The following is a 20,535-nucleotide window of genomic DNA, read 5'->3' as shown; positions in this document are numbered from 1 at the left end:
TCTGGGAGGACCAGAGAGAGACCGGTTGAATGAGGGTTGAATTTTGCATTAGAATCATCAGTGTTGGTTGTCTCAGGTGGCATCTCTTTGGGTTGTGGCCAGAGGTGGGGACGAGTAGAGCAGAGGGGAACTTTCTGAAAACCCTTTAAGAACGAGAAGGCCCTGCACAGGCCGGGCTATGCGTGGCGGGGCCTGTCCGCCGGGGAGAGGGCACTGATTGATTCTGGATCCGGTGCTGCTTCCGGTGTCTCGCCCAGACAAGCCGGCCGAAGCTGGCAGAGGCTCGGCGGAGCCCTGGGGAGACATCCGGGCAGGGGTCCGGGCCCTGGGTTGGCGGTGCTCACCCAGGGTTGGGGGGGGGGGTGGGAGGGGCGGCAGGGCTGGTGGGCTGCCCGCCGTCTCTTGGGGCGGGGTCTGCCTCAGTCTGCTCTTTCGGAACCAGCCCAGTGGCCGCGTCTGAGCCGGGGTGGCCGGCAGGCCCCCGTCCGTCAGGCCCTGCTGACGCGGCCACTCCACAGGTGGGCTACGAGAATGCGGGCACCGTGGAGTTCCTGGTGGACAAACACGGCAAACATTACTTCATCGAGGTCAACTCCCGCCTGCAGGTGGAGCACACCGTCACCGAGGAGATCACTGAGTGAGTGGGGCAGGGGGGAGTGGGGGCGCGGCCTCTGGGTTTCCTACAAAATCCACAGCAGGCGGCTGCTGGGGAGCTCAGCTCACTGTCCACTGTGGTAGAGAGCAGCTGGCGATCTGGGCACTTACTCTTTACAAAAAATATTACTGGCGAGCACTACGTGCTGGGGCGCCGGCGGGGGCTCAGCCGGTTAAGCATTCGACTTCGGCTCAGGTCATGATCTCACGGTTTGGGAGTTCGAGCCCTGCATTGGGCCCTTTGCTCTCGGCTCAGAGCCCGCTTTGGATCCTCTGTCTCCCTCTCTCTCTGCCCCTCCTCCACTCGCTCTCTCAAAAATAAATAAACATTAAGGAAAAAAAAAAGTACTACATGCTTACCGTAAGAATTGAGGAGCAAATAAAATATGGAGAACTCCCCCCCCCATCCCCCGCCTCCCCAGAACTGGGATGTGAGGAGGCTCAGGCCACGGGGAGGCTGGAGGAAGCTCTGGGTTTCAGGTGAAGAGCTGGGGACTCAGGTCAAGAAAGTGGCCGGCCCAGCACGGCATCACCTGTGCCCACGCTACATCTCGTGGTTTTGTTCCACCTGTATGTATTTTACTAGATAAATAGTTAGACACAACTGAGATGCTTTGGGCAGAATTTCTATTCTACTTTTATTTTTATTTAAAAAAATTTTTTTTAAGTTTATTTATTTATTTTGAGAGACAGAGAATGTGTGATCAGGAGAGGGGCAGAGAGAGGGAGAAAGAGAGTCCCAAGCAGGCTCTGCACTATCAGTGCAGAGCCCCACGTGGGGCTCGATCCCACAAACCGTGAGATCATGACCCGAGCCAAAATCGAGAGTCGGACGGATGCTCAACCGACTGAGTCCCCCAGGCCCCCCTCTTCTACTTTTAATATTGTTGAAAGCACTCTCCAGGTCAGTATTCTTTGTAATACTTTAGATGTGTGTGTATCATAACTTATGCACATAGCCCTCTGTTACTAGATGTCATCTCTGGGTTTTGTGGCTTATAAGGGTAGTCAGCTAAAGTTCTTTGCACCTAAATCTTTCCCTTCCTCTGTGAAGAGGTCTGGGGATAAACATTTTCGGTGTGGTTACCTGAGCAAAGCCTAATCAGCCTTCCAGATTGCTTGTCTCAGTTTGTATTCCCACAAGCAATGAGTATGGACATTTTAAAAATCTGCCCATTTGACAAACAATTCTGTTGTTTCAAGATACATATTTTGAGCTCTTCAAGTGTTAGGCCCTGGCTTTGGGCCAGTCCATCTCACCCTGGGACTTTCCTGACAGTTTGTTGCTTCCCTGACTTCTGACCCCACCTGACATTGAGGACGCTGTGGGGCACCTGCCTTTGCCCAGCAGGTGCTCAGAGGCCCCCAGACTCCTTGCTCCCTTGAGGTAAATCCTGAGTTGAGGTGGATGCTCTAGCTTCAGATTCTCGCTCCATGAGACTTTGCCCAGTTGTGCCACGAAAACTTCTCACCAGCCTTGAGCCTGCTGCAAGCCTGGTCTGTTAAGGGTGGGGGTCGATGCTTGCTCCGGAGTAGAGGTTTTGCATCAGACAGACACAGAGCAGGGCACAGGTTCCTTCCAGGTCACCGGCCGCATCGAGCTTGGGCGAGCTGCAGCCTCTCTGACCCTCAGGCTCCTCCTCTGATGGAAATGACAGCCTCTCAGAGCGTCATTGTGGAGATCAAGCTTGAAAAGAGCACCCAGCCTTAAGTCCCTGGCGTGTGGACGTGGTGATGCATGGTAATCACCGTCACTACTATGAAGTGCTTTAGTAGGAAATACAAAACACTGAGGAAAATCTGCCAGTGTAGTTTCCAGCCTGTCCTTACCACAAGCTTCAGTGACAATAAATTTAAAACCTTGAGTTTTTTTTTTTTTTTTTTTTTTTAAACAGCTGTTCCTCTTGGATTTGTTGCTGTCCTTAGGAGCATGGCAGTCAGTGAGGCTGAGCTTATAAAATCATGCACATTTGGAGAGTTTTGTACACTAACGTCTCCTTCAGGGCGGGGTCTGGAGCTAAGCCCAGCTGCGACCCTGGTCCTGGAAGGGCGGTGTCCTCTCCCCGGCACCTGCCCACCCGCCCACCTGCCCACGCGGACTCTCCCAACAGCTTCGGCAAGCCTGGCCCTCACAACCCTGTTCCCTCGCAAACTGCCCCCCACCTTCGCCACGGTGTAGCACATGCCGCTCTGGGTGCAGCGTCCGAGGCTTCAAATCCAGCTTGAACCGGGGAGGGTTTGGGGGAAGGCAGGAGGACAGAGAGACCCCAGGGAAAAAGGGCCGAGGGTGGGGAGGGGTTGTTTGGTGGGAGTACAAGAGCAGGCACATGCAAATCTTTCCATTGGCCCCTCTCTAGCTGCCACCTTCTCCTTGCTCAGACTGCACAGGGCCGCCGGTGGGCAGAGGGCGGTGGGCAGTGGGCCGCGGCTGCTGGTCTGGTTGGGAGGAACTGACTGCCCCAGCTGGTGAAGGGGTGGGACAGGGAGGGGTGGGGCGAGACCGGCCTGGCTGTGGGCACCACCCCCCCGCCCCGTCCATCCCCTGCCTCACGCTCCCCTCCTCCCTGCCCCCCTGCAGTGTGGACCTGGTCCATGCCCAGATCCACGTGGCCGAGGGCCGGAGCCTGCCCGACCTGGGCCTGCGGCAGGAGAACATCCGTATCAACGGCTGTGCCATTCAGTGCCGGGTCACCACCGAGGACCCCGCGCGCAGCTTCCAGCCAGACACTGGCCGCATCGAGGTACGCCAGCGCCTGATGGAGCACAGCCTGGTCTCAGTCCGGACGAGAAGACCCTCCTGTGGGCCTGGCCAGGAGGGAAGACCCCCACTTGGGTTGGCTTAGGGCACAGGGGAACCAGGTGCTGTCCAAGAGTCAGGGAGAGCATTCTGGGGGCAGCGGGGACTGTCATGAGTGCAGACTAAGGAGCCAGTGAGTGAGGAGGCCAAAGGTAGGGTCCCCAGAAACAAAGCCCAGGCCCTTGACTTTGGCTTCTTAAAAGAGCCCAGAGACAGAGTGGTGGCCTCTGTCCGGACTTCAGTCTGAGGGAGTGTGATTGGCAGGGCAGGACCCAGGGGTCACCGCAAAGGATCAGGGCCCAGATGTCCCAGTGGTGGGGACCAGCTGAGCAAGGGGCCCGTTAAGGCTGAGTGAGGGAGCCGGGAGATGGTGCAGGGCAAGGAGGAGGCAGGCTCGCTCGGGGCTGCCAGGGACTGGGTGGGCGGACGAGGGGGGCCCTGCCGTGCCTCCGCCCGCGGGAATATCTCCTGCACCTCCTCTCTTTTCTCAGCACAGACAGCCCTCCCTCCCGCCACCCCGCCCCCACTCCCAACCTCTGGGCCTGCTTGGGGCAGGAGCCCTCTGACCTGCTGGGCACCTGTTCCCTGGCCCTCTATCTCACACTGCCTAAGGATACTTCTGGAACCTGCGTGTCAGCAGCGCTGCCACCAGCTCTGCTGGTCTGCTGCCTCCCCGTCTGGTCTGAGCCTCCGAGAAAGCAGGACATGTGCGGGAGGCCAGGTTCTGCTCCGGGATCCAGGGAGAAGGCCAGGATGATTTTGAGATGGGTCCTGGGCTTCTGAGAAAGCAGCGATGTGGGGAGGGAAGGAGCTCTCTGGACTTGGAAAGTTGTGGTGTTGGTAGGGTTGAGGCAGGGAACTGCCACTGGAGTCCCATTTCTGGAGCAATCCAAGCCATAGGTGGGGGCGAGCCCTGAGGCTGGAGTGCCGCCCAGCGGGCGGGCCCCCGACTGCCTGCCCTCAGTGGGGAAGGGGCAGCCCTGTGACACGCCGCTGCCTCCCCCTCCCCCTCCGAGGCCTGACTCCTCTGAGGCTGGTTCACCACAGAATATTTTTAGCTGACGGTTCCTGCTCACAGCTGAGTGTTCACCCTTAAATATTTTATTAAGTTCCTTTTTATCGAACACAGGCCTGTGTCCCTTAGAAGCGGAAGCATGGTGCAATGGGTGTCCCAAGCCCCCTGGGCTGTCCCTCCCACTCCTTCCTCACCCGTGCTCATGGGGTCCCCTGTCCCAGGTGTCCACTCTCCCTGCAGAAACTCCTCCCTGTCCCCATCACGGATGTGCTTGTGTGCACTGGTTACCCCAGACACCCTGAACCTCTGTCCCCCCAGGACCCTGTCTCCGTCTGTTGACTTGAAACCTCCATCCCCCGTCCACAAGTCTGCCTCTGTGACCCGTCCTTCTCTGCCCTGCTTTCCTGTCTGGGCACGCAAGCCCGCACCAGCTTTCCTGCAAACTCACGTACAGTCCTTTCTCCGAGTATTTCCTGTCTGCCTGCCCGGTCCTCTGCCGCCTCTCCCTCTCCCTCTCCCTCCCATTCTCCCCTTTTGGAAGGAAGAGAAACTGACGGGAGTCGGGGGGGGCACTGAGGCCTTCTCCATCACTTTACTGTATATGTTAAAACAAAAACCCCTTGGCCTGCCTTCTCTCTGTCCCTGGGCTCTTGTCCTACAGCGTCCCGGTCAACAGTCTGTATTTCCTTGTTTGTCCGTTCCCTCGCCCAGCAAGCTGGGAGCCCCCTGTGAGCAGGGACTCTCTTTGAGCTGTTCGCCCCGGTGCCTGGCACATAGTGGGTGCAAACGCCTGTGGGATGAATCTGCAAGGCACGAGGGTTTGTCAGGCAGGCAGGTGGAAGGTCGATGGGATCTGGCCCCTGCCTGCCCGGGGCCCCTCTCTGCGCCCTGCTAGGCTCTGCGTCAGCCCCTGAGCACTGCACATGCGGCCCCCTACCCTCTCCTGCCCCTTCCCCTGCCAGCTCCTCTCAGGGAGAAGGAGGCCATGGCTGTGGCACCCAGAGAAGTCGGTATGCCCCTGGGTTTGCTGGCGGGAGTGAGGCAGAACTTCGCAAGCCAGAGTTGGGGCTAACCCGCGGTGCTCTGGTACCAGTCCCAGTGCCCTGCCACACCCATGCTTGTCCAGCCTGGGCTGGGGGCCACATCTCGACTCCCCCTTCCGACCCAGGTCCTGACATCTGCCCGCAGGTGTTCCGGAGCGGAGAGGGCATGGGCATCCGCCTCGATAATGCATCTGCCTTCCAAGGAGCTGTCATCTCCCCGCATTATGATTCCCTGCTGGTCAAAGTCATTGCCCACGGCAAAGACCACCCCACGGCTGCCACCAAGATGAGCAGAGCCCTTGCTGAGTTCCGAGTCCGAGGTGTAAAGGTGAGAGGCTGTGGGCCCTGCCTGCCTTCTGGTCGCTCACAGTCCTTGGCCGCACGTGGACTCTCCCGGCTGCTCTACCATTGCTGGGAGTGGGCCTGGGCACCAGGTTTCTCAGATGCTTAGGGGGGCACTGGCCCTTGGCCACAGGTGAGAGTCTTGCTCTGGGGAGCCCCACACTCCTTCCTGCCCCTCTTAGGTGAGATCCCTTGGAGCGTGTGTTCCATCCACAAATTACAGGCCTCCCTTCTGGAAATTCTGATCCCACAGGTTTAGGTGGGGGCCTCAGAGCCTGTGTTTTGAACGAGCTTTCCAGGTAATTCTCAATCCCAGGATAGCCCTGGGTGACAGCACAAGCCTGTGTGGATGAGGTCACTTTGCATAAAGTGAGACCCCCGTCTGCCCTCACTCCCCTCTTCCCCTTGCCTGGCACATGCGTCGTGTCGGGTGCTTTAGTAGGGACGGCCGGGAAAGGGAGACTGCAGCGGGAGGCACGAGCAGGGGGCAGAGGGAGACCAGGGTTCCTCCGCTGCAGGGGGCTCATAGCGCAGGTGCCAGGCAAGGACCCGAAATGCTCGTTGGCCTCTTGGTTACCTGTGTCTGTGGCTAGAGATGAAATCACAGCCACGTGCCGTCTTGTCCTTGAGGCCAGCGCTGCTGACATGTCCGTGGGCACCCCCCGGGCAGATGCTGCCAGTAGACACCGTGGGAAGAAAGGCTCTGCCCTCAGTGGATCGTGCCGCCCGGTGCGGCTCCTGGGACTCCCGAGGGAGGCGCCCGTGCAGAGGACGCCCTCCCTGGCTTGCCGTGCACGGTGGTGGTGGCGGGCGGGGGGGACATGCTGGGGCCCTGGCTGGCGGCCCCCCCGGGTCGCCTTCTCCTCTTGGCTGCCGCCGGGACCGCCTGGGCTCCGGGCTCCGCTGGCAGTGTCAGGCCACGTAGGCAGCCCTGTCCTCTCTTGGTGCCCTGCGACAGCCCTCTCAGCTGTGGCAGCGGCCCCGGCGGGTGCGGTAGCCTTTCGAGAAAGCTCCTGGGAGGGGAAGAGGGAGGAAGGGAGACTTGGTCAGCTGTTTCCCCTCGGGCCCTCGGCCCACCTCAGAGGGAATGGCCTTGTTGGGGGTCTATGGGAAGCCTCGGGGCTCCTGGTCTGGGGGTGGTTTCCTGCACACGTACAGAGATGCGTTGTGACGTCATGTGTTCAAGCTGCTTCTGAGGGGTCTTGGTTTTCCCAACATGGCGTCCTGGGGCTGCTTTTGGGGCTGGGTGGCCAGCATGACCACACCATGACCCTAGTGTGGGGCCCGGCTGCGCCACCCTTCGCCTGCCTGCCCATGTTGCTCTGTGTTGTCCTTACTGGTCACCCTGACTGGCCCTTGGGCCATGGGACCCTCCACCTGTCCCACAGCCTGGCAGGTTCACGAGTACCTGCTGCCTCGGAGCTCCCTGGACGAGGGAGACCAGGGCCAGGGGGCTCCCAGCGAGGAAGGTGGGAAGGCCGGCTGTGGGACACGTGTTTCTCGTTCCTTGGGGCCGCAGGGTCCTCCCCAAATGCACACCCTGGCACGTCTAAAGCCTCCCGTTAACCCTGCACCTGCCACCTTGCAGCTCTGCGCTCCTTGTCCCTCTGCCACGGGCCCTTCAGCCCTGTGTCATCCCTGCCTTCTCTCCACGGCCCCCAGGAGGGCTCAGGCTCTCCCGTTCTTCTGTTTCCTTTATTTAAACCGGGGTCTCTCCCCGGCCACATCCAGGTATGTGTTCTGGGGCTGGGAGGGCAGGCACACGTGTGTGTCAACACTGTGCAAACCCACAAGTGTGTGAGCTTGGCCAGCACACGTGTGCACACACATCTTCTTGTGCCGGTTCTCCCCAGGTGCCCACTAGAACCACGGCGGGCCGCACACAGAGACGCTCGTGCGCCCCTTGGTGTGTGGACCGTGGCTGCCATAGCCCAGGCACCATCACAGGCCCTGGGGTGCCTGTGCCCACCCTCCACAGTGGGGCCCAGGCACCTGCGTGCTCTCGAAGCATTTGGGTGTGCCCCGTGCAGGGTGAAGAACCACATATCTGCAAGTACTTGGAGCACAGATCCCTCCCAGCTATGACTGGGAGCCATGATTGTTCAGAGGCTGGCAGGGATCTCGGGCAGAGAGGAGGCAGAGCAGGACGTGCCCCCCCAGCCCGGGACTGTGGCTTCTTGGAGTGGGGCATAGAAGCAGGGCAGTGGCCCTGTGGGTGTAGGCACCCCTTGGTGTTTGCCCCTCCAGTGTCCAGTGAGGGTTTGACTCAGTCTTTCCGGACAAGCCCAGAGCAAAGCCACGGGGGAGCAGCTGAGAGCTCAGGGCCCATAGCCCTGACAGCACCTTCCAGAAGGTCTTGGGCTGATAGCAGGGCAGTGGAATTCCAAGGCTTTTCTAGTCCCTCTGGGATGACATTTTACAAATCCAGAAGCTGCCCAGGGAGATGGTGAATAAGGCTGTCACTGACAGGAGCCACGGGGGACTTTCTTACAGAGTTAAGAATGTTGCCAGTTCAGGTCTCTTTGCCCTGAAAGGCTGTGCCATGTCCCCCGGGGCCCCTGTTGCCACTGGGTATTGTGACATCCGTGCCTCCATGAGGATGTCACGTCTTGTCCGCGTCCTGCCAGGGAGGAGCGTTCTGCCCTTACAGATAGAAGAACAGGGCGCAGAGGGCTCAGGCATAGTCCCCCACCCACCAGCTGTCTAGAGGCTGGGACAGGAGGCTGGGACAGGAGGCACCACATCCCAGCACTCCGCTATCAGGCGGATGAGGCTCGGGCCGTTTGGGCCGCCTCCGCGGGGCTGGCAGCCCCAGGCCTGACCCTGTTGTGTCCGTGTGCCTCTGCTGGCCCACACGTTCCCCCTCCCCTCAGGAGCCTAGCAGGACAAGACAAGGCTAGCTCTGAGGTGTACCCAACAATTTTATTATAAAGAAAAACAAGACTCCTGCTTGGTTGGTGCAGCCCCTGCTTTGGTGGCTGTGAGCACCTGTCAGTGGAACGCAGGTCTGGAGGCCAAAACCAGGGAAAGGGCCCCCTGCCTGGCCAAGCACAGAGGAGGCCTGAGGTACCAAGGGTAAAATCAGGAGGGACTCCCAGGCAGTGCCGACCCAACCAGGCCCGGCAGCTGCCCGCCCCACACCCTCTGCCCCTTCCCCAGCCCGCCCCGGGCCGACTCCCTTCCCATCACACCACACTCTCTTCCAGCTGCTCCGTGCTGCCCCCCACCCCCCGGCACCCTGCCCCGAGCAGCCCCCCATGCACAGAGTGGCTCCGTCGGGCCCAGGCTCCTCCGAGGCGCCTGGCGTAACCGTAGCACCCGCCGGCATCCCCCAGGTCCAGGGAGCAGCTGCGCTGGGGCCGAGGCGGTGGGCTCCGCGGCGGGTGGGCCTTGGGCGTGGGGCTGGGGCCTCCATTGGTCTGGGATTGGACGTGGCTAAGCTTGAGGGGGAGGCGGCCGTTCCCGGCCCCCCGGCCCCGAACCAGCAAGGCCACGGTGAAGACCAGTAAGGCAGCCACCAGCACACCCCCCACGGCCACGGTCAGGGTCCCGCCCAGCACGTGGGCCTGCAGGGCGTGGCACAGGGGCGCAGCCGGTAGCGTGGAGAAACGGGCACAGCCCAGCAGCCGGGTGGCTGTGAGGTCGGAAGGCCCAGCGGCAGGTGACAGGGCCAGCAGGCAGAGGTCATAGTCGGCACCAGGGACTAGGTGCTTCAGCAGGAAGTGGTGGCTGGAGGCCGGGACAATCCTATGGGCAAGGGTGGGTGGTCAGAGCCCAGGTCCAGGCTCTGACCCCAGCCCCCAGCCCCACACGGCCTCAAAGGCCCCTTCACCACCCGCCACCCACCCGCACTGCATGCTCCTGAGTCCCAGCTCTGAACACTCCCCTCCCCTAGGACCACATGGGCCTTGTTTGTTTACTGAAGAAGGCAGAGAAACCAAGACAGGCATGCATTTTTGCAATTGGGGACAGTGCAAGGGGACAGACAGGCGTGTGTGCTGATGCACAAGCCCAGGGCAAGGCAAGGAGGTGGTGGAGAATCACATCGCCAGAGCCCGAAATAACACATGTGCAGCCCAGGCTTGTGTGCTTGAACAGAGACCAAACCCCGGGAAGCCTGTACTCGCTCAGCCACACCGAGAGACTTCTCTTGGGGCACTCCCCCTCTCCCTGGTGCCTGCCCCTCCCCTCCCTCTGCATCCCTCCCCCCGTCCCCCCCCCCCCCCCAGAAGCTTAGGAGGGGTGTGTGAAAGCTGGTGAGTGCTGGAGGGGTGGAGAGGGGCTCAGAGGGCAGCTGGGAGCCAAGCTGGTGCTGTGGGCAGCAAAGCGCATCCTCACCGGTAGATGAGGGTCTCATCTTCACTGCTGTTATACTGGATTTGGAACATCCACACAGGGTCGGCTGGCCGCCCTGGCCCCCAGCTCACCAGCCCTGAGGTTGCAGTCACCTCTGTCACCTGCACAGCTGGCTCAGACTCCAGTGTCCCCTCGCCCTCGGCAGCAGTGCGGGCCGAGGCGGCAATGTCCGAGGGCCCTGGGCGGCCCCCCTCAGCACTGCCGTTCCCACCGTGGGGCAAGGCCAGCACCCGTAGCTCCACACGGGCTGTGGCCTCCCCGGCAGGGTTGGTGGCAATGCAGGTGTAGCCCCCTGCGTCCCCAGAGCCCGTCACCCCGATCTCCAGGGTCCCGTTGGGGAAAGCCCGGGCTCGGGAGGAGTTGCCAACCAGGCGGTCATCAGGGCCGACCCAGTGCATGGTGGGCACAGGGTCACCGAGGGCCCGGCATCTCAGAGTGGCCCGCTGGCCCTCCAGCACCCAGAGGCGCTGTGTGTGGCGGGCGATGAGGGGCGGTTCGCAGGAGAACTCGCCCTCGGGCACTGCCCAGAAGTAGCGGCCGGCCAGGCCTGGAGGGGAGGCGCACGTCTCCAGGTCGTCGGGCCGGGCCAGCCTCCGCAGCCACAGCAGCTCGCAGTTGCAGTGCAGGGGGTTCCCGCTGAAGCTCAGCACCAGGGGGGCGGGTGAGGCCTCCGCGTCGCGCCCCCGGGAAAAGAGCGGGTCTGGTGCCAGCGTGGCCAGGCGGTTGGAGGTGAGGTCGAGACGGGAGAGCTGGCTGAGCTGGGCGAAGGCGCCCGGGGGCAGTGCGTCGATGAGGTTGTGGTCCAGGTTGAGCGTGTGCAGGGCAGGCATGGCACCGATGCCGGCCCAGGGCACCTGCCGCAGGTTGTTGTAGGACAAGTCGAGGTCCTCCAGGCTGTCCAGGAAGTCGTCGAAGGCCCCGGGCGAGATTCGGCCCAGCTGGTTGCCACTGAGGATGAGGTGCTGCAGGTTGACGGGGCCCCGCAGGCTGCCGGTGCCCAGCTCAACCAACCTGTTCCCGTCCAGATGCAGGGAACGTAGGCTCTCCAGGTCCCCAAAAGCGCGGGCCCCAATGCGGGTGATGGCATTCCGGGAAAGCGTCAGGTCCACCAGCCCTGTCATGTTCCGGAAGTCCGGTGGCCCCAAGGCCTGGATGAAGTTGTCAGCCAGCCGCAGCTCCACGGTGCGGCGGTCCACGTTGGGTGGCACGAACAGCAGGCCTCGGTGGGCACAGAGGGTGCTGAGTGATTCGGACAGGTTCTGGCAGACACAGGGCAGTGGGCAGGCGGCCGCTCCACTGGCCAGCAGCAGCAGCAGGAGTGGCGGGGCCATGGTGAGCGCCCTGTAGGGAAGGGCCACAGCCCAGGCACAGGTGGGGCTGGTGCAGGTGCCCACTGTGCCCCGGGGCCCGGTCCCCAGGGCCAGCTTCTGGAGCCTGATCTGGGTGGGGATCAGGGTCAGAGGCCCACAGGGCCCCCCAGGGATGAAAGAAGGCTGGGGCCTGCCAGGCCCCCCACAACAAAGGTCACATTTCCCAACCAGGTAGGGGGGTCCTGGCCTTGGGGATGAGGTGCAGCATGAGGCAGGAAGCGGAGGTGGGCACTAGAGCAGGGAGGGTCCCGGAACTTCCTTTCTCTGGCGTCTCCAGGAATCGCCAGCCCCCTCCCTCCGCACCATCCCTCCCCCTCCAGGGAAGACACCCCCCCCCAAGCCCCTCCCTTGGCCCCGCGCCCCTCCCTGGCCAGCCACTGCTGTTGTGCCCCGCAGCCCCCCTCACCTGGTGTCTGTAGCTCAGGGGGAGCGGGCCGGCCTCCCCGTGGGCCTGGCCAGCCCCCGCCGACTCCAGGCGGCTCTCCCGCGGGGGCGAGGCCAGGGGCTGACCGGCCGCCCGCCGCGCGCCCTCCAGCCCATGGCGCTCGGGCCCGCGGCCCCGGCTCACTCGGTTCCCGGCACCTTTTCCCGGCGGCTCCCGGCGGCGGCGGCGGCGGCGGCGGCGGCGGCGAAGACAGGCAGGCGGGTGCGCGCCGGCGAGCGCGCGCTCCGCGGACACGCACGTGGAGGGCGGACGGGGAGGGGCGCACGGGGATCCACCCGGGCCGGCTGGCTCCCGAGGTCACGGGGACACGCGGCCACTGCAGCGCCCACGGGTGGCTCCCGGTCACGCCCGAGGCCCGGGCCGGCGCGGGCCCGCCGCGCAGTCCCCCGGCGCTGCCGCAGCGGACTCACCCTGGCACGGGCGCGCGCGCCCCCGGCCACCCTGGCGCCCCGGCATCCTGCACCGCACGGGCGCCCGCCGCCGCTGCGCGAACCGTCACTCTGCAGGCAGCCAGACAAAGCGCCAGCTCGCGGGCCCCTTCACCATCTCCCGGAGACGGGAGCCTTTGTCACATGTCGCTGGGCACCCTCCCCAACACACCCACACATGCCCACACACCCACACGTCCCCGCACCCACAGGCAGGGCCGGGCGCAAAGCCGCACTGTTGTTGGGACCCTCACAGACACACGCTGAAGGTCACAACCGTTCTGCATCACCGAGTCACGTGGAGGGTCCCCAACAGGCACGGGGCCGGGAGTGGGGGTGAGGGGCTGGGGCGACACCCCCGGCAGGCCTGCCGCGGGGTGGGGCGGAGAGGGCTCGGCCTCCCGGCTGGCGCCGTGCCCCGCCCCTCCCTCCCTTTCCTGGGCTCTGCGCCCCGCCCGGCATGCTCGGGAGCCAACCGGTCTCCGCCTCCGGCCCGATTGGTCTGCGCTGCGCCGTTTCCCAGCAGGCCGGCGGTGGCACGCTGTTTGAAGCTGTGCGTCAGTGGTCCTCGCCGAGCCGGCAGCCCCTCCTTCCCCCTTCTGCCCCTGCCGGGCCGTTTTCCTGGGAGAGCGGCCCACGGTGAGTTCGTCCCAGCTGAGGAAGGGCTCCCGGTGGGGGAGAGTTTCCGGCTTCCTGCCACCCATAGCCGCGGCTTGAGTGGGAGCCCTGAGTGCTCGAACCAGGCTGGGCACTCTGGTCCTTCGGGAAACCAGGCAAGTCGCCACTTCCTCCACGTATCTCCTAGTCCTCCGGCTACCCGGGCACCCCCCACTCCTATCCCTTTCCCTTGTCTCCAGACATGGTTCCCCAGGGGGTGGCAGCCACCATCCCTCCCCCCCCCCCCCCCGGAAACACGGAATTCTGATTCTGCCTGGTAAAGTAGGTAACCTTGGGCAAGTTATTGTAACCACTGGCACACTACTCATCTAGGCCAAGGGGGTATTAATTGCATGTACTTCTGTACCTCATGGGGCTGACAGGAGAAAGGATGTAGCCTGTGGGGTGTGTAGCCACCTGGTAACTGGAAGCCCCTCCTACATGTCGCCACTCCCAGGGCCTCAGCTACTGCACTTGTAAAAGGAAGGCACTGGATTCTAGCCCAGGTCAACTGATGCTCTGTAGCATTGGTATTTATGTTCCTCTTTTCCCCTTCAAAAATGTTTTCATTCCTTCTTAAGTGTACAAGCATACTGGCATCCGTCACAAGCCACTCTGTGCTGGGAGCCGGGGTGCATCAGGAACCAGATGGGCCTAGTTCCTGCCCCCATGGAGCTCACAGCATAGGGGGTCACATGACGTCTCTCCCAAAATTAAAAGGAGGAGGGGCCTGCAAATGGGAAGTGTAAGGTGGAACAGGGTAGGTCTCTGAGGATCCCTCCCACCCCTATGTGGTTCTAGGTTCTTTAGATGATTTAATCGTTTTTATCTTCTCAAATGCCGTGCTTTGGTCCAGTTGAAATGTCCCCATTCCTTTAGGAGAGACAGGGACTAGCCTCAGACAGACTGATAGATCTGTCACATGAGACAGGCCCAAGGCAATGTTGGCTGGGTCCTGCTCTGCAATTCCTGTGGGGGAGGCACCCTTCCCACCTGAGGCTCCAGGTGATAGGAATGCTAGGTCGGATAGGCAGAATTTCTCAAGAGTAGCAACAGGGCCCAGCAACCCATGCTGGGCCTGGAGTCCCCACTGAAGTTGCCAACAGAGGTCATGAATGGGTGACACAGAGATGCTTTATCTGAAGTGACAGCCATGTGGGCACAGGCACGTGGACACTGGGATTCCACCCATGGGCTGGCAGTCCTGGGACATCTCTCAGTGCTGGCTCCTAGGCCCCAGGTGGCCCCTAGGTTGGACTTGCCCAGCTCCAGCTTCATGTTGTCCCCCAGCAGTTTAATGAGCAGAAATGAGGGCCCTTGTGCACAAAGCATGTGGACATATACCTCAGCACCCCTGCCCTCAAAATGGTCCCAGGCGTATGAAGAATGGAGACAAGTAAAAGCTGAGGACAAGAGAGGTGTTTTCCGACAGCCGATCCCACAGAAGCCTACTATAAAGGGGAGGGTCCAGCTCTGTTGTGAGGGCGGGAGGTACAGACGAAGGCTGTCAAGTTCAGACTTCCAGGAAGAGCTTACCGGGCAGGTGTAAAGGGGTGGAGGCATGAGAGCACAAGGCAAGTTTGGTGTGGCTGGAGGTAGCCAGGACTTGGAAACCTGGCAGAAGGCGTGGCCTGGAGACCAGGGGTCACAGAGTCTAGAGATGGCCATGGTAGAGCTGTCTCTCTTGACCTGGTGACACAGGGGTGGGTGTTGAGGGTGACGGAGTGCAGGTTTTTGTAACTGGGTGCACAGTGAGGCGTGCAGCAGAAGGCAGAGGAGGACTGGGTGAGGGAAGCCGACTTTGGACTTGATGAGCTTGTGTGAGGGCCACACAAGGAGAGGTGCCCAGGAGGGATTTCCGCTTTAGGGTCTTGGCTCTGGAGCTGGAAGCCCAGGATGAGGCCACCCAGGGAGTGTCCTGTATGAGAAGAGGCCCAGTGACAGCTCTGAGAACTCCATCCTGCAGGGGTGAGAGGAGCCCCCAGTGGGGACCGGGGAGGAGAAGGAGAGCAAGAGGTCTTGGAAGCCCAGGGCAAGAATGTCCAGGTGGGAGCTGTTAGCAAGCGAAGGGTGGGAAAGGGCCCATGGGAGTTAGCCACAAGGATGGCCCTCAGTGAGGATACCAAAGTGTAGCTGTTGGGGTGGTAGAGGAGGGGCTGGTAAAGGTAGGGACATGTTTCAAGAAGCATGGCTGCATAATATGTCATGGTGCTATGAGAAAGGCCTGACCCGTTTTCTAGAGTGTGTGGTGGGAAGGTGCTTATTTCCAGATCCCTGATGAAGGAGGAGGTGGTTCAGCACATGCTCTGGGGTGAGCAAGGGGGGAGGAAGTGGGCTCATCCCCCTAACAGCTTAAGGGACTCTGCCAGAATAGAGGGCTGGTGAGATGGGGAAATGTCATTCCAGAGGGATGAGTCCTCAGACTTCAGCATGGTATTCTGGGGAACTTGGAGAGCTGTGCTGGCCCAGGGTGGCGCCTTCAGCCTCTCCTTTCCCCCTCCGTGCTCCATGGTGATGCCCTCCCACCCACCTCTATTCTGCAGACCAACATCCCCTTCCTGCAGAATGTGCTCAACAACCAGCAGTTCCTGGCCGGCACCGTGGACACCCAGTTCATCGATGAGAACCCGGAGCTATTCCAGCTGCGGCCTGCACAGAACCGGGCCCAGAAGCTGCTGCACTACCTCGGTCTGGCCCCAAGACTGCCCTTCTCTCCTCTCTCAAATGCCTCGCTCCTGGCCCCCTGCCTAGAAGAGCTTCCTAGCATGCCCTGTCCCTGTCCTCATTCTGGTCCTGCACCCTCCCACCTTGCTCACCCTCCTTGCTCCTGATCACAGGGATGCCCCCTTCTCCACCCATGCAGCCCTTAGTAGGTTCCCACTGCCTGGACCCAGGAGGCCTTGGCTTTGGAGAGGGCAGGGGTCAACTAGAGGACTTGGGATCCTGGAGGAACCTCTCATCCCCAGGCCCATCTAAATGTTACTCCTGCCCTCAACTCAAGACTCTTCCCCAGCCTGTCCTGACCCCACTTCCCACTCTCTCCCTAGGTCATGTCATGGTGAACGGCCCAACCACCCCGATCCCCGTCAAGGCCAGTCCCAGCCCCACAGACCCCATTGTCCCTGCAGTGCCCATAGGTAGGTGAGCTCGTTCTACCAACTTGTGGGGGAGGCAAAGAGGAGGCTGCTGCCTGAAGGGATGGGTGCTAATGCCCAGGTCTGCCCTAGGCCCACCCCCAGCTGGTTTCAGAGACATCCTGCTGCGGGAGGGGCCCGAGGGCTTCGCTCGAGCTGTGCGGAACCACCAGGGGCTGCTGCTGATGGACACGACCTTCCGGGATGCCCACCAGTCACTGCTGGCCACTCGTGTGCGAACCCACGATCTCAAAAAGATTGCTCCCTATGTTGCTCACAACTTGAGCAAACTCTTCAGCATAGAGAACTGGGGAGGTAGGCTGGAGGAGGGCTGGAATGTGGGACTGCGCCTGGAAGGAATTGGGTATCCAGTGTGGCCCCACCACTGGCCACTCGAGGAGAAGCTAAAATGTTAACATTGAGGAAACTAGTGAGAAGCGAACAAGGCATGGTGTTCCATTTGTTCAGCAGTGACTCGTGCCCACTTTGGGCAGGCCTGGTTGCTGGGCATGAGATTGCATAGCTGAGATCCCAGTAGCTCAGGGTCAGAGAGGAGCCACGAGCCTGTTCTAGCATGGAGAACTGGTGGCAGGGTGGTACCCTGTGAAAGGGGGCAAGAGGACACTGATCCTGAGCTACCCTCAGCAGAGGGAAGTCTCCAGGGGTTGGAACAGGAATGTGAAGGATCCTGGAGATGAGTGCGAGGGTGTCCGGGTTAGAGGCTCAGGCTGCAGAGCTGCAGGGTGTGGCGGGGGCCCGGGGAAGTGAGGGGCTGACCTGGGCCTCTTGGTCCCCGTGCAGGAGCCACGTTTGATGTTGCCATGCGCTTCCTGTATGAGTGCCCCTGGCGGCGGCTGCAGGAGCTCCGAGAGCTCATCCCCAACATCCCGTTCCAGATGCTGCTGCGGGGGGCCAACGCCGTGGGCTACACCAACTACCCCGACAATGTGGTCTTCAAGTGAGCCTGGGGTTGGGTGGGCAGACGCTGCACAGCATGGTCCAGTGGGTGCCAGGCCACACTGCAATGGCCTGCGCTTTCCCACAGAGAGCTTGACACTTAAGTCTCTCAGTAGCTGTATCCAGCGAGAGCTGCTATCTGGAAATTTCATGAAGTGCAGAATTCTAGTTGGAGAACTGAAGAACTTCTAGCTCATGGGGCAGCAGAAGCCTCAGGACTCCTTGTCCAGTGTTCCTTCTCCCTCAGACCACCACTCTTGCAAAGAATCCCTGATTCTTCTGGGCAGACTGAGCTGCACTGTACATGACTAGGGCAGGACAGCCCTGCTCCATGCCAGATGCCTCTGAGGGGACCTGCCCAGCCCAGGCTGCCCCAGAGAAGGCCTTGTCCACACTGGGGTGCCCCCACACGGGCTCACCACTCTCCCTGCCCGGTCAGAGCCAGAGAGGGATGTACAGGGGAGAGTGGGATGGGGTTGACCCTTGGGCTCTTCTACCCACTCAGGTTCTGTGAGGTGGCCAAAGAGAACGGCATGGATGTCTTCCGGGTTTTTGACTCCCTCAACTACATGCCCAATCTGCTACTGGGCATGGAGGCAGCCGGCAATGCTGGCGGTGTGGTGGAGGCCGCCATCTCCTACACGGGTGACGTGGCCGACCCCAGCCGCACCAAATACTCACTGCAGTACTACATGGGCCTGGCTGAAGAGTTGGTTCGAGCTGGCACCCACATCTTGTGCATCAAGGTGCCTGGACCCACCTGTCCCAGGAGTCCCCCTGCCCCTTCCCCACCTCTCCCAGCTTCCCCTTCTCCCCCACTATGTCCCCCTCATATCCCCTACCACATACGTGTCACACCCCCTCCTTACCCGACCATGTCTCTCTTCTTGCCCCAGGACATGGCAGGGCTGCTAAAGCCAGTGGCCTGCACCATGCTGGTCAGGTCCCTCAGGGACCGCTTCCCTGACCTCCCGCTGCACATCCACACCCATGACACATCAGGGGCAGGTGTGGCAGCTATGCTGGCCTGTGCCCAGGCTGGGGCCGATGTGGTAGATGTGGCAGCTGATTCCATGTCTGGGATGACTTCACAGCCCAGCATGGGGGCCCTGGTGGCCTGCACCCGAGGGACTCCCATGGACACAGGTAGGAATGGCAGGAGTCCATGGCCATTTCCCTCACAGCCATGGCCCGTAGTAGTCCCAGTAGAGTCTGGCCTGTCCTAGAATCCAGATGATCTTTGCTGGCCTTACCCTCCATCACCTACATCTGAGATGGGACCCGAGGTGGCTCTGGGGTCCTGGGAGGAGCACCTGGGAACCTGGCATATTTTCCTGGCCTCCCTGCAGGGGTGCCCCTGGAGCGCGTGTTTGACTACAGTGAGTACTGGGAGGGGGCCCGGGGATTGTATGCGGCCTTTGACTGCACGGCCACCATGAAGTCTGGCAATTCGGATGTGTATGAGAATGAGATCCCAGGGGGCCAGTACACCAACCTGCACTTCCAGGCACACAGCATGGGGCTTGGCTCCAAGTTCAAGGAGGTCAAGAAGGCCTACGTGGAGGCCAACCAGATGCTGGGCGACCTCATCAAGGTGAGCTAGGCCCAGTGATCTCATCCCTGCCTCTGAACCTCCTGTAAGGTACCAAGCATCCTAACCCAGGGGGCTTTTCTTCTCAGGTGACACCGTCCTCCAAGATCGTGGGGGACCTGGCCCAGTTCATGGTGCAGAATGGGCTGAGCCGGGCAGAGGCTGAAGCCCAAGCAGAAGAGCTGTCCTTCCCCCGCTCCGTGGTAGAGTTCCTGCAGGGCTACATTGGCATTCCCCACGGGGGGTTCCCTGAGCCCCTTCGCTCTAAGGTAGGAAGGCCCAGTACAGCGTGAGGGTGGGGGTTGGCTACAGGCGTTAGGCCTGACCCTGCTTTGCTCCCCAGGTGCTAAAGGACCTGCCAAGGGTCGAGGGGCGGCCCGGAGCCTCCCTCCCTCCACTGGATCTGCAGTTGCTGGAGAAGGAGCTGATTGAACGGCACGGGGAGGAGGTGACACCAGAGGATGTGCTCTCAGCAGCCATATACCCCGATGTCTTTGCACACTTCAAGGACTTCACAGCTACTTTTGGCCCCCTGGATAGCCTCAATACCCGCCTCTTCCTGCAGGGACCCAAAATTGCAGAGGAGTTTGAGGTCAGTGGCTCTGGCACCTATCTACGCCCCACCCCAGCACCCCTGCCCCTGCATCCCTAAGGACACCAGCACATCTAGAGCTCCAGGCTTTGGCTTGGCTGTCACTTGGCCTCACAAGCTGTACCCAAAAGCACTCTTGAGGAACCAGGAGGTTAGGCCTTTACAAGTGAGGAGCTGAGACCCAGGGCTGGGGGACTTGCCTGGGACAGGGTCAGGGGGCTGTTCTACTGAGACCTGTGTGTTCTATTGCCCGCCCTACCCCCTCCCGCCTCACCAGCTCTGAGCCTGCATGCCCTCCCTACAGGTGGAGCTGGAGCGGGGCAAGACACTGCACATCAAAGCCCTGGCTATAAGTGACCTGAACCGCGCTGGCCAGAGGCAGGTCTTCTTTGAGCTCAATGGACAGCTGCGGTCCATTCTGGTCAAGGACACTCAGGCCATGAAGGTATAGCCCTGCTAGGGCCAACCAGGCGGTGGGAACAGGTAGGGCCTGTGCCTCACCACTCCTCCTTCTGTCCTGTCTGCAGGAGATGCACTTCCACCCCAAGGCTCTGAAGGATGTGAAGGGCCAGATCGGGGCGCCCATGCCTGGGAAGGTGATAGACATCAAGGTAGCAGCTGGGGGCAAGGTGGCCAAGGGCCAGCCCCTGTGTGTGCTCAGCGCCATGAAGATGGAGACTGTAGTGACTTCACCCATGGAGGGCACTGTCCGCAAGGTCCACGTAACCACAGACATGACACTGGAGGGCGATGACCTCATCCTGGAGATTGAGTGATCTTGCCCCAGATTGGCAGCCTGGCCATACCCACCCCAAGCCTTCAATAGACACTGAGCTGCCAGGGCAGGCCCAGGCCAGCCAGTGCCCAAGGGCAGAAAGGCCTAGCCCTGGAGCTCCTGTCCTCAGCTGCTTGTGGCAGGAGACGCACTGCCTGCTGTGGCACATTCCCTTCCTCCAGCCATCTGTCTTTTCCCTGCTGGACAGCTGCTCACATATTCATCTCTTGCCAAATAAGGGTCCTCAACTTGGAGACTACAGGTGGTGGTGTAGGTGGGCCTAAGACCCAGGGGAGCAAATTTAGGGGTCCTACCTCTTGGGGGAAGAGCTAGGCTCCAAGTCCTGAGAACTTTGCTCAATAAAACTGGCTTCCCCTGC

At 61.3% G+C, this 20,535-nt stretch overlaps 2 protein-coding genes across 4 annotated transcripts in view; one reads left to right on the top strand and one right to left on the bottom strand.

Annotated features, from left to right (window-relative positions):
• PC (pyruvate carboxylase) overlaps nucleotides 1-20,535 on the top strand; it is a 102,368-nt gene extending 81,833 nt beyond the window's left edge. For all 3 annotated transcript variants that reach the window (XM_047071108.1, XM_047071109.1, XM_047071110.1), the window contains exons 9-22: nucleotides 519-637; nucleotides 3,233-3,395; nucleotides 5,655-5,837; nucleotides 15,651-15,795; nucleotides 16,155-16,244; nucleotides 16,335-16,556; nucleotides 17,043-17,199; nucleotides 17,704-17,944; nucleotides 18,095-18,344; nucleotides 18,548-18,792; nucleotides 18,879-19,058; nucleotides 19,133-19,381; nucleotides 19,686-19,826; nucleotides 19,909-20,535. In XM_047071108.1, the coding sequence (XP_046927064.1) occupies nucleotides 519-637; nucleotides 3,233-3,395; nucleotides 5,655-5,837; nucleotides 15,651-15,795; nucleotides 16,155-16,244; nucleotides 16,335-16,556; nucleotides 17,043-17,199; nucleotides 17,704-17,944; nucleotides 18,095-18,344; nucleotides 18,548-18,792; nucleotides 18,879-19,058; nucleotides 19,133-19,381; nucleotides 19,686-19,826; nucleotides 19,909-20,157 (2,634 nt within the window). In that variant the 3' untranslated portion in view covers nucleotides 20,158-20,535. The remainder of the gene's footprint in view (nucleotides 1-518; nucleotides 638-3,232; nucleotides 3,396-5,654; nucleotides 5,838-15,650; nucleotides 15,796-16,154; nucleotides 16,245-16,334; nucleotides 16,557-17,042; nucleotides 17,200-17,703; nucleotides 17,945-18,094; nucleotides 18,345-18,547; nucleotides 18,793-18,878; nucleotides 19,059-19,132; nucleotides 19,382-19,685; nucleotides 19,827-19,908) is intronic.
• On the bottom strand, nucleotides 9,037-11,885 carry LRFN4 (leucine rich repeat and fibronectin type III domain containing 4). Its single transcript, XM_047071111.1, has 2 exons — nucleotides 10,190-11,885; nucleotides 9,037-9,598 (listed from the first exon to the last, which is right to left on the bottom strand). The coding sequence occupies exons 1-2, from the start codon at nucleotides 11,536-11,538 to the stop codon at nucleotides 9,037-9,039; spliced, it is 1,911 nt and encodes a 636-aa protein (XP_046927067.1). The 5' UTR covers nucleotides 11,539-11,885.

Source organism: Lynx rufus, unplaced genomic scaffold (genome assembly GCF_022079265.1).
Source record: "Lynx rufus isolate CCGP_SWC_20201006 ecotype Redwood Valley unplaced genomic scaffold, mLynRuf1.p SCAF_9, whole genome shotgun sequence".
NCBI lineage: Eukaryota > Metazoa > Chordata > Mammalia > Carnivora > Felidae > Lynx > Lynx rufus.
This window is presented reverse-complemented; position numbering and strand designations above follow the sequence as displayed.

Bases quoted from the DNA above. Each gene is read 5' to 3' on its own strand.
- LRFN4 (XM_047071111.1), bottom strand. From the start codon at position 11,538: ATGGCCCCGCCACTCCTGCTGCTGCTGCTGGCCAGTGGAGCGGCCGCC. The intron at 9,599-10,189 runs GTGAGGATGCGC...CCTTGCCCATAG, and splicing joins GATGAGACCCTCATCTACCG to GATTGTCCCGGCCTCCAGCC.